Source organism: Amphibalanus amphitrite, unplaced genomic scaffold (assembly GCF_019059575.1).
Source record: "Amphibalanus amphitrite isolate SeventyFive unplaced genomic scaffold, NRLGWU_Aamphi_draft 001610F_arrow, whole genome shotgun sequence".
Lineage (NCBI taxonomy): Eukaryota > Metazoa > Arthropoda > Thecostraca > Balanomorpha > Balanidae > Amphibalanus > Amphibalanus amphitrite.
Window position 1 is genome coordinate 1 of NW_024883103.1, and position 12,786 is coordinate 12,786.

Below are 12,786 nucleotides of genomic sequence, written 5' to 3' on the forward strand. Positions count from 1 at the left end.
GAGAGAGAGGGCGAGAGAGAGAGGAGAAGAGAGAGAGAGAGAGAGAGAGAGAGAGAGAGAGAGAAGAGAAGAGGAGAGAGAGAGAGAGAGATAGAGAGAGAGAGAAATTAGCCTTTTTAGAAAGCGGTCGATAGGTATTCGACATATGCACGGATTTAAAATGAACGTGAATGCTTCTCACTAGCCTGTTCACTGTTTCCATTTCCATCGCTAGTGACCTCGCCTTTAGGCCATCTGACCGGAAACCGGCAGCTAAACAGCAGATATTCTAGGGCAGAAACCTTGAAGATAAGCTGTGCCGCAATGTCATTCCTAGTGGTTTTGAACCTGGCTAGATCGGCTCCATGCGCTCCGCAGATCGGCAAATATGGAAGGCACCGGCCAAGTTCCTGCGCTGGTCCCGGCCAGATAAGACACAAGGACCAAACACAATTTCACATGTTGGAACGTTTCTAATCACAAGTCTAGAAACGAACGGTTAATGAGACCTGACACGCCGAATGCCCATTCTGGCCTGTAATAGGCTCTAAAAACTGGTCACAAACCAAAGGTCATTGTGGTCAGGGTCATGAAATTTTTCAGGGTCATGAAAGGGTAGGTGTAAACTTTTAATGGCAGATGGCCTGAACTTATCCTGACTCCTGACCGCATGGGTATTAATTTACTTATGGTGAGAAAAATAAATTACGGCACTGAAAGCTTCGCTGCTATCCGCCACTATTTACGCGAGTTATTCAGGAAAAACCGAGGAGAGGGCTTGTTTTATCACCCCTAATAAGAAGTAGGGTTTCCATTAAAGGGACCCTCCCACCTTCAAAAAAGTTAATGAATTGGCATGAAAGTGATGTCGCTCGGTTCAGAAAGAGCAAAAACGAATATCTACCAAATTTCATCGAAAAATATTCACCAGTTTTCAAGATATTAGACTTTTACTTTTGTTTACTTTTTGGGATCTCCGCTGTTCCTAGCGACTTTATTTGAAAGTGCGGCATTTGTTGCGCGCAAAGCAGCATATACCACCGCGTGCTACAAAACGTTTTAGTCAAACATTTAACGGACGTTCGAAAGCCTGATGACGTCATCAGATTCCCGTAATGGTTAAGAGATAGGGACCACGCTGGTCCCACCCTGCAAGTAAAGGGAAGAAATTTCTTGAACACCATAAAGCTGCGGGGGTTGCGACCAGGATAAATGGTGGTTTCTCAGCCTGGCCGCAAACTTGGCTATCTCAACTCAAAACTAATGTTAAGGTGGGAGGGTCCCTTTAAAAGTAAACGGTAACATAGAAAAATAATATTTCCTGTAGGTATATTTCTCAATTTAATATGGTGGCTGCTTTCGTAATATTAATAAATGGTTAAAGGTAAACAATATTGTAAGTTGACCATGGCACGACATTTCCATTCTATTTTATCCCGTTCGTTCTAGCCCCTCTCGCCTGCCGCCCCCCCCCCCCCCCCCCACCACCACCACTACCACCAAACCGGCTGAGTTGGCTGAGGCGAGCGCCTCCCCTCCCTTCATGCCAAACAGAGCCTGGCTGTCGTGACCTCTGGCCTCACCGCCCGAAGGCTCGCCCGCTGTCCAAGGACGCCCTGCGCGGGCCGCAGTGATAGCCTCTGCCGAGTCCCGCCTCTATCCACCGTTCACCACGCGCTGGATTCATTCATGCCTCTCTGTTTCAGCGTCCTACTCGTCGGGTGGCGCCACTGTAGTCATAGGCGACTGCAGAGAAGCCGCGGCCAGAATGCTCCAAACGGCGAATTTTGAGGTTTTCTTTTAATTTCTCCTTAATTTTTTTAATTTAATAATGGTGTAGCTATTGTATCACAACAGTATGAATGCGTCATTAACTGATTGCAATAAAGAAGGAGTTTAATGTCAGGCAGGGGAGCAAACCGCTGTCGTCAGTCCGCAAATTATTTCTCTCGTCAAACTTAAAATGTAGCCGCCATTTAGGCTACGAACTTGTGGTGTAATTGACAAAATACGACATTTTCAACATGGACTCAGGCGTGAGAGGTGACAGCTATGATAAAAAAGTAAAAATTGATGTCATAAAGCTGTCGAAACGATAAAAATTACTAATTTTGAGAGAAACGATTGAAAATGTAACCGTATAGGCGCATACGTTCCCATATATCTAGTCGGTTACAGTAAACGTTTTCGTTACACTTTTACAAGCGTACGGACACATGTGTAATGTTATCTACCTGGGCAAAAAAACATCGCGATTAACACCTACATTTATTATTTAACCAGCGTAAATAACATTATGAATGTTAAAGTAAGCCGCAATGACATTAGACTGCCGGGGTGTATGCACTCTGTCTCATTCGCTTAGCCATGTTAAAGTATAGGGCGCAATTGGGTTCTAATTGCGCCATCCCCATGGCGCAATTTACAGCAGTTGTTGGCAAATGCGCCCTTTTGCATGTTTCTGAAAAAGCAGCTGTCAGAAGCAAACGAAACATTCTTAATTGATCGGGAGGCTCTTAAATCGTAGCTAATGAGTTCCTCTTTGAAATGGTTACCAGTGCATGCTTATATCTCCAGCGGTTTTCTTACAATTAGCGTTTTTCCTTAAGGTGGCGCAATTCACCCTCCTTCCCCTAGCCCTCGCCCGCACATGCCATTTTCCCATCCTAGAACGCACATGGGGGGGGGGGGGTTGCCACCCCCCCCCCGCGCCATTTCGTTCCTGTTGGAGATAGAGCTTAGCAGTAAAGACCAAAAAGATTCTTTGGGAAGAGACGAATCCAATGATACCCAGTTTTACCTTCTCAGGTCAGTCATTGACCTTCCAGGTCAGGTCAAACTAAAAAATGTTGCTGTTTTGGGTCACCGTTGAATATCAAGTGTGCTGCTTATCAGATACCGATGATGATGCTGTTTTCTGGTGCCAAGCCAGCTAGAACCTCTTTGTCACACTACCCGACCAGAATTTTGCTGCTGAGGTCATTTCAGGTCAAGTTAGGTCAAGGTCAATTATATGTGTTTGTATGTCTGTGTGTGTCTGTGTGTATACTGATGTGTGCACCGATTGTTTTTGGGTCCATATTACATGAAATCATGATCTGAGAAGCTTTTACCAAAAATGCAGTAAAAAAAAACTTCACAAAAAGTAAATTCAGCTTGCCTAAAACGCAATTATCTTAGATGACCTAGGTTGACCTTGACCCTGACCTTGACCCCTGTACATCGTCGTATAACTTCGTATAACGGCACATCACGTCAGACCAAGCATAAGTCTTGGATTGGTTAAGTGTTGCCGACTGTACCCATCAGACGGCCGAGACCCATCTTATATTATATTCCATGACAGTGCAAATAAGCTTGTATCTTGTCCGGTGACAAACGCAAAATATGTCGCAGGTTTTAGAAACAATTTTGGAGTAAATTAATTAACTTGAGAGTTTGAGAAGAATAAGTGAAATACTAATAATAACCTATCCTTACCTAAACCACTAACAAGTATGATTACAGGTATTTTAAATTGTCGCATGCACTACTGTTTAAAAACGAACTATAAAACTGCTGAATTTTGATAGCTCGGACACTGTGTCGTAAGGCAGCCCCACACCTGCAGTAAAGGCGGCTAGCTTGGTCAGGCTCTGTTTTCCCGATCCTCCAACGCCGACCAGCAGCGCGTGGCCCTGCACCATCCTGAGCACCCGCTGGATCCGAGTCAGGTGCTGCAGCGCGTCGTCGAACAGCACCAGCTGGAGCTTATTGTTGCCGCGCTCATTGTACTCCTCCATTATCTGTGGATCGATGGAGGCTGATAAGAATAACACTCGTGATATTTTACAACATTCAGTACCAGCTTGTTCGATTCGTTCGTTAAAAATTGCATAACAATTCTGCCAAAAATAGCAGAAAAACAGCAAAAGGTCATCAACTCGTTAACACACAACTGTACCTCTTGGAAGAGCGCCTTGGATGCGTCGTAGTCCTGCATGTCTTCATAGAGCCTCGGCACGTCCGACTCGAGGGCGTTTCGGTAGTCGCCGAACAGGATGGGGTCTCGGAGCACGTACTCGGTCCATTCGTCGCTGTGCTGTCCGACGTTATCGGCCATCAGCTGCACCAGCTGGCCAGACACCACCGCAAAGTCCTGCCGAAAACGAAAGACACATATAAGGTACGGATCTGCATTGGTTCTACCAAAAGGGGGCTCACATGCAATTAACATAACAGCACAACAGTTAAGATCGGCCTACATCCCCTCGCGCTAGGAATTCTCACCTGGTCATCGATCAGTCGGTCGGCGAACACGCGCAGGCACTCGTTGCGCCAGCAGCGCACCATCTGCTTGGTCTTGGTGAACCGCTCCGGACTGGTCTGGCACAGGCCGCCGAAGATGCGGCTCAGGTCGCGCAGGTTAAACAGGTAGTGGAAGCGGGACGGCGTCGGCGGCAGCAGCCTCACAATCGCCTGTGAAGGAGTGGGGGCATCCGCATACCTATAATTTGGTCGTTAGTTGCCTCCTATATGTTTCTCAACTGGGTCCGTATATGAGCCTACGCCCGATTGAGGTAGAACAGCATGGGAGCGATCAACTATGCTATATTGATAGCCTGGTTTATTGTAAAAGGCCCATAGGCGTAGGAACAGGGGGGGCCAGGTGGGCAAGTGCCCACCCACTTTTCGAGGTGGGGGGGGGGCCAACCATGTGTTTTGGCCCACCCACTTTTTACTCGAGGCCCCTCGTCTCGATTTGAGAGGACGTCATCACCTTCCAGAATAAACAAACTCGGTAAAAATAAGTTCCACGAATCCCCACGCACGGACTCCAAGGGGCCGTGATGGATCCAAGGAGGCCCTCTGTTCATACTTGTCAGTCGAAGCCCCTGAGACTGATAGCCTGAGAGGTCCTAGTGGATCTGAGGAGGCCCCAATATCCACACTGGTCTGGGGAGGCCCCTGACACTGGCGGTCTGGGAGGCCCCTCTATCCACACAAGTCAGAGGTCTGAGACTGGTGGTCTGGGAGGCCCCTCCATCCACACTAGTCATAATAGGCCCCTGACACTGGCGGTCTAGCTGAGGCCCCCTACCCTCACTAGTCAGAGGAGGCCCCTCTATCCTCAATAGTCAGAAGAGGCCCCTGAAACTGATGGTCTGGGAGGCCTATCCATCTACACTGTAGTCAGAGGAGGCCCCTGAGACTGATGACCTGAGGGGCCCTTATAATCACACCAGGCAGAAGAGGCCCATGAGACTGATGGACTGAGAGGCCCTTCTATTCATATAACTGGCCACTGGAGGCCCCTGAAACCGGTGGTCTGGGAGGGCCCTCTATCCACACTAGTCAGAAGAGGCCCCTGAGACCGATGGTCTGAGAGGCTCTTATATTCATACTGCCCACAAGAGGCCCCTGACACTGATAGTCAGAGAGGTCCACTCCTAATGAATCTGAGGGGGCCCTCTATCCACATTTACACTTTTCTAGGGAGGCCCCCGAGGCTGATGGTCTGAGAGGCCCTTTTATTTATACTGTTCACAGAGCCCCCTGAGATTAATGGTCTGAGAGGCTCTTCCATTTATACTAACCAGAGGAGGCCCCTAGGATTGATGGTCTAACAGGCCCTTCTAATTATACTAGCCAGAGGAGGCCCATGAGACCGATGGTCTGAGAGGCCCTTCTATTCAAACTAGGCAGATGAGGCCGCCCCCTGAGAATGATAGTCCGAAGAGCCATGCGGCGGCAACTGGCCGTGGCCATATTTCGGCTCGGTAGGGACCCAAAGAGCTCATGAGAGCACCTCACGGGCTCCTAAGCAGACACGCTTATCCCCATAAGGGTGCCACGCCGGCTTCTGAAGGCTTCTTGTAGGCATCTAATGGCCCTTTCCGGCCTCTAAAGGCTCCACCCGCCTGTGATGGCTCCACACCAGTGTTTATGAGCGCCACACAGCGGCGCCTTTGAGGGTCATACTAGTGTCTCTTAGGGCCCTATATCGGTGGCTCTGGGGCCCCACACCGGCGCCTCTGTGGGCCACCACACCTGTGCATCTCAAGGCTCTATAGGTACATCTGAAGGACCCACACCGACACCTCTGAGGGCCCCACACCAGTATCTCGGAGCTCTGAAGGCCCCACACCGGTGACTCTGAGGACTCACCGGCTCCTGAGAGCACCATGTTGATGTCTAACGGCTCCACAAGGCCACTGAAGGCACAACACAAGCTCTCACTGAGCTCTAATGTCCTTGCACCGGCCTCTAAGGGATTTAAGCCAGCGCATTCATAGCTCCACACCAGCAATTGTAAGGGCTTCACACTGAAGTATCTGAGGGTTCCACACCGGTGTCTCTAAGGGCCACATACCGGCATCTCTGAGGGCCCCATACCGGCGTCTCCGAGGGTCCACATCTGGCGGGCACCCATCAGCGACTGAAGGTCCCACACTGTTGACTCCGAGAGCCCCATCTGCGTCTGGGAGCACCATGCCGTCTCTAAGAACCACAGCGGCTCCTCCGTACGAAAGATGGGCGTCTGCATGCCAAAGGCGAGCGGTTCTGAGACAGTAGGGCACCTACGTGCAATAGAGGGACGCCTATGAAGCCCATAGGGGCGCCTCAATGCGAAACAGGGGCGCCTCTGAGGCCTACATGTATGGGCGTCCACATGCAATAGAGGTCTGCCGCAATTGATCAATGCCATGGGAGTGCATTCATAAGAAACAGGGGCGCCGGCATGGCAAAGAGAGGCGCCTTCAAGAGTCCATAAAAGAGAGACGCCTATGATAAGCGCACATTGTATGCGACAACGGGGCGACTGTGGACATATAGGGATGTCTCTGATGACTATACATAGGGCGCTTATATGCCAAAGAGGGCGCCTATGAAGCTAATGGGGGCACCTAGGAAACGAGGAAGACATTTGTGTAAGGGTTTTCAGGGGTCATGCGCCGTTTGCGGCAAATAGATTCGAAAAAAAATCGGAGGGGGAATAAGTTTTAAAAATGGTGCGGACTTTCCGCACTGTTCGCTTAAGCGGTTAGGTACTCCCCTGGCGTACATCTGCCCGATCTCAGAAGCTAGATTTGGAGGTCATACTTGAAAGCAGCCAGCAGGACGAGGCAAAAGTTGGAGGCCCCTGAAAATAGGAGGCCCCCTGGAAAAGGAGGCCCCTTGACAGGGTGGCCCACCCACTTTTCATGACGTTCCTACGCCCGTGGTAAAAGCTATTTATATTTTATCACAAATAAAAGCAAATTCCATTGTATCGCTGCGGGGCGACAAAGACCGCACCGGGCGCCAGGGGATGTAGCTCAGTGGTAGAGCGCTCGCTTCGCATGTGAGAGGCCTCGGGTTCAAACCCCGACATCTCCAACGCCCCTCCTTTATGGCCATGAAACTGTGTAATGTGTATTGCGGTGCCTGTTTTAGCGATGACGCCTTCGGATAATGTTATTCTGGCCAAAAATAGTCCGCCTTATGAGTTGATTGACCTAAGCCTCCCTCCCCATGAATGTATGTGTAAAGTTAATTGATATGGGGCCAGCTCTGAAATGGCCGGTTTATCTGCTCCATACATACCTGGTAGAGCTGCATGGTGGCCATGGTGAGCGGCAGGGCCAGCTCCGTAATGGCCGGCTCAAACGGCTGCAGGTGACCAGACAGGATGCTGAGGGGAGGGAGACACGTCAGAGCGGTCGAAGTGTAAATATTCAAGATAAAGCAGTGATTTCAACACCGAGTTTGAGGGCAAGAAAGGGTTGCTATTTGTAAAAGTTTTAAATGTGCACATGTCACATAATTATCTTCAATGACGTCAAACACTCAGGCATGGGCACACATAACAAGTATAAAGCTACGAAGGTATGAAATATGATTGATAACAATAACAAGTCAAATGTTTATTAACCCGTGCATGACTGGGGGAGGGGCTCTACAGAGCCCCCTCCCGTTTTTCAGCAATATCTTCTAAACCGTTTGACGGATCAACACGTTATTTGCGGTACCCTCAGACGCATCAATTTGAAACCTTGTGTTTGAATTTCAACTTTCTAGCTACCATAGTTTGGCCAGAAATGACGTCAGAGTGACGTCATGTCGGCCGTTTTTGATGCAAAATACTAAATCAAAGCTAGATCCATTTTCTTTGCATGAATAAACTACAAATACACGTGTCACGTACCTATCAAACTGCTATCTTGAATTTTTGATTTTTTTTAAATATGTATTTACAATAACAAAAATTTATCTTTTGATTTTTTTCAAAAAGCTTTTAACTTTTCGCAACAACCGGAATATATGTGATAGAAAACACACTGATGAACTACATTTACAAGTTTTAACCCAATATCTTCAAAAATAGCCAAGTTAAACGCATTATTGTCAAAATTTTACAATTACATATTTTTCAAATCCATTTTTCAGTACGTTTTTGACGTCGTACAGCAGTATAACTGGCACCATCGTGTTTCTGAGCTCAAACTGCATCTGATAGGCACCTTTTTTGTTGAAAAAATTCATTTTTTCCAAATTTGACCTTTTCTGACCTTAAAGTGACCTGACCTCCGGTAAATTCAGCTGACAATGACCTCAAGTAACACAGACGACACTATTTTCGAAATCTACGAGTAAAATGGACCATAAAACATGCGTCACGTGACCGATACATGATATACAATTTTCGTGACCTAGGATGACCTGGCCTTGGCCTTAAAAATTCGAAGTAAAAGTTCGGTACCCTCAGTGTATCTAAGACATCTCTCAAGGAGTGCGTAAACCAAAAATGAGCCTGATCGGACTTGTCAGCCGGTGGTCAGAGCCTAAATTGTGAATTAGCAAAAATGTCGATAATTTATACTTTGAACTGTGACGTCATCAGTGACCTCGAGGTCAATGAAAATAGGTTTCGCTCGACAGTTTTTCCAGGGCTATCGGACGCCGTTTGAATTTTGACGATCGGCCCAGCAGTTTCGGAGATTTATCTTAGATGACCTAGGACAGGGGCGGATCCAAGGGGGGGTCACATGGGTCATGGCCCCCCCCCTTGAGGCCCGGGGGCCCAAAGACCTGCCAGGGGCACCACCGGCCTATCAGGGGTATCACAGTCCTGACAGGGGCACCACAGGACCGCCAGGGGCACCACAGGCCTAGCAGGGACACCACGGGCCTGGTGCCCCTGGTCCCTGACAGGACTGTAACGCCCCTGACAAGCCTGAAGTGTCCCCGGCAGGCACGTGGTGCCCCTGACAGGCCTGAGGCGCCCCTGCAAGGCCGGTGGTGCCCCTGGCAGGCCTGTGGTGCCCCTGGCAGGCCTGTGGTGCCCTTGCTAGGCCTCTGGTGCCCCTGACAGGCTTGTACTGCCCCTGGAAGGACTGTGGTGCCCCTGGGCCCTGACAAGCCTGAGGTGCCCCTGACAGGCCAGTGGTGCCCTTGCTAGGCCTGTGGTGTCCCTGGCAGGCCTCTGGTGCCCCTGACAGGCTTGCGGTGCCCTTGGAAGGACTGTGGTGTCCCTGGGCCCTGACAAGCCTGAGGTGCCCCTGACAGGCCCGTGGTGCCCTTGTTAGGCCTGTGGTGCCCCTGGCAGGCCTCTGGTGCCCTTGCTAGGCCGCTGGTGCCCCTGGCAGGCCTCTGGTGCCCTTGCTAGGCCGCTGGTGCCCCTGCGCCCGGAGAGGACTGGTGCCCCTGAAAAGTCTGAAGTGCCCCTCGGCAGGCCCGTGGTGCCCCTGACAGGCCCAAGGTGCCCCTGCGAGGCCGGTGGTGCCCCTGGCAGACCTCTGGTGCCCCTGGCAGGTCTGTGGTGCCCCTGGCAGGTCTGTGGCGCCCCTGGCAGACCTGTGTTGACTGGTGCCCCTGCTAGGTCGCTGGTGCCCCTCACAGACCTGTGGTGCCCCTGGGCCTTGACAAGCCTGAGATGCCTGGCTATGACAGGCTCGTGGTGCCCCTGATAGACCAGTGGTGCCCTTGCTAGGCCTGTAGTGCCCCTGGCAGGCCTCTGGTGCCCCTGCTACCCCTGCGCCCGGAGAGGACTATGGTGCCCCTGAAAAGCCTGAAGTGCCTCTCGACAGGCCCGTGGTGCCCCTGGGCCCTGACAGGCCCAAGTTACCCCTGCGAGGTCGGTGGTGCTCCTGGCAGGCCTCTGGTGTCCCTGGCAGGCCTGTGTTGACTGGTGCCCCTGGTGCCACTCACAGGCCTGCGGTGCCCCTGGAAGGACTGTGGTGCCCCTGCCCCTAGGGGTGCTCATGGGCCCAACAGGCCCGTTGTGCCTCTGACAGGCCTGTCGTGTATACTTGCTAGACCTGTGGTGCCCCTGCTTCCTGGCAGGCCTGTGGTGCCCCTGGCGGGCCTGTGGCGCCCCTACAAGGCCGTAGGTGCCCCTGACAGGTTTGTGGTGTCCTTGGAAGGACTTTGGTGCCCCTGACAAGTCTGAAGTGTCAAGGACAGACCCTTTAGACGCCAGACCCTGGCGGGTCAAGTTCGTCGGACTGACAACGATTTGCTTACCTGATAACGTTCCTGGTAAGTACTCACTACTCAGCGTCCACAACATATATATGCACACATACACATACACATTCATATATACTTGCTTACAATTGGTAAATGTGGTTGTGGCTAAGAGTTAAGATACTGACTAAAAATAAAAAAAAATAAAAAACTGAAAATGGGGCACCACCAAAATGAAGTGGACGAAATCCGTTGAGTTTTTAATTTTGGGTATAGGTAGGAGCACCACTCCGATTCATGACCCTCCCCTTGGAGTTTTTCTGGATCCGCCCCTGACCTAGGATGACCTTGACCCTGACCTTGACCCCTGTACGTCGTCGAACAGCATGTTCCATGATAGGTGGGAGGTAAGACTGGCAAAAAAGGCCGAAATCAGGGTGTCAAAAGCTCATAAGGCCCATGGCAAACGAAAGATGTTGAGAATTGGCCATTCGGGTCATGACATGACCTGAAAAACAAGGTCATATCTCCGAAACCAAAAATCACAGAAACTTGAAATTTTCAGTGGACATCAAGAAAGGATAGAGGAGCAGCTATACGAAAAATCAGCCTTCTAGCTCTAAAAATGTTGAGTGCAGAGCAGAAAGACTACCTGGGGGGTGGCAACCACCCCCCCCCCCCCACGTGCGGGCGAGGGCTAGAGCATAGGTCGATGAAAATCGCGATGAAAAATTAACAAAAAAATGTGTATTTAAAAATTCCTTAACATATTTTTGTATTTACCTAAATGCATCATACTGCATATCATTCGACTCGGCTGATGAAGAAGAACAGAACGACACCATTTTTGAAGCTCTAGCTTCATTGTCTATCGCGTTATCTGCAAAAACGTAGTTTAACCCTAGTTGACCTCAAGTGACATGACCCAGACCATTCTTATAGCATACAAACAAAAACGTAGTCACTTATTGATACCTATAAACTGATGGAGGGTAACTAAAAACCGTTAAAATGGAGCAGATATCTCCCATATTTTACAGTAAAAACCAGGCAAGCAAAGGTATAGGCACTGGAATAGAGCGACAAGCCGAAGAGGCTTTGTCATGTTTATTTTCGAAATTTATCTTTGGGCTAGTTTAAACCAAACGTACTCAGTACCTACATATCATCTCATGGAAAACAGTGGTTTAGTGGCATTGCTCTCGGTTGGGGGTAAGCTCGCCCACTCGCCCGGGGTTACCCCAATGTGCTAATTTTATTTTACAACAGCGATGTTTGGAAAAAATGTCATACTTAATTCAGCCTGCCTCGTCACCTCTCACTGCAAACACTTAAACGATCCTTTCATAACATTCGTAGAAATATTAGTGTTGTATGGTAAAACATTAACAAAGCAACATATCTCAGTTTTTAGGCTAGCTAAAAACCCTTCAAATAACATTTTTGCTCTATAACTTTAACAATAGGTATACAATTTTGACCCGTGGGTATTGGGCTGGTCTGTGTCGATTTGGTTGGCATCCATTTCGTTCGATTGCTTTTTGACGGCCAAGCATTTTGTAATAAAACAAAAAAGATACATCGCATCGAGGTGCCCGTGTCGTATTATCATGCGTTCTACTTAAGAATGATTCGGAAACTGGCGTGAAGTCTTTTGAGGACCATCGATGAATTTCGGTAAAAATGACTATGTAGTGATTTGAAACATTTGCATTTTTTTAGAATATTGTTGCTTGTCATGCAAAAATGTTGGGTGTATCTTGGACAAAATTGAATGCTCTTTCAAACGGTACCAGTTTCAATTGCGAAACATATCAGGTTATGCAGCAAAACCCGTGTAATTAAGAAAGCGGCACATCATCGACAAAAACCATTTTCTCCAGCGATTTATACCATCTTGTTGTCGATCAATTAGCTATTCACAATCTTCCCATGAGAGGCGGTACATTTCTCTTGTCAACAGGCGTTGTTTCAACTCGCTCCGTCTAACGGTCACCTAAAAATAAAATTAATTCCAAAATCTCTCAAAAACCGCAATTTTTCAAATAAAAGTGCCCTCTCCGGTGCACGTGGCGCGTGCTATCCTCTGCATTGCACACCATTCAATAGCCCGTTCAATTCTGTACACGATGCTGTTTTTCCCGTGCCGGTCGGTCACCAAGATATTGCACGGGGACTGGACCCGTGTCGGCCAAAATTAGCCGTTTTCGCCCGATTTCGCACGCCGATTTATACCCTACATGACCCTACATATACCCTACATGACCCTACAGTTGCCAAAGAGCAAAAAAAAAGGTCTCAAGGTAGTCAAGGTTGGTCATATATGAAGTCATTCACGGTATAGTTATTAGGCCATTCCAACGCGTTTTAGTGAAAAAA

General features: G+C 49.0%; 1 protein-coding gene and 1 non-coding gene across 2 annotated transcripts in view; one reads left to right on the plus strand and one right to left on the minus strand.

Moving 5' to 3' along the window:
- Window positions 1–1,794: 1,794 nt before the first annotated feature.
- The window catches only part of LOC122374137 (dynein axonemal heavy chain 10-like), a 43,336-nt gene continuing 32,344 nt past the window's right edge, over window positions 1,795–12,786 (minus strand). Inside the window, exons 2-5 of the mRNA XM_043352719.1 lie at window positions 7,546–7,633; window positions 4,249–4,437; window positions 3,923–4,117; window positions 1,795–3,764 (exon numbers count right to left, since the gene is read on the minus strand). Coding sequence (XP_043208654.1) covers window positions 3,516–3,764; window positions 3,923–4,117; window positions 4,249–4,437; window positions 7,546–7,569 — 657 coding nt within the window. The 5' untranslated portion in view covers window positions 7,570–7,633 and the 3' untranslated portion in view covers window positions 1,795–3,515. The remainder of the gene's footprint in view (window positions 3,765–3,922; window positions 4,118–4,248; window positions 4,438–7,545; window positions 7,634–12,786) is intronic.
- On the plus strand, window positions 7,267–7,338 carry Trnaa-cgc. Its single transcript has one exon. It is a non-coding gene; the product is annotated as a tRNA-Ala (tRNA).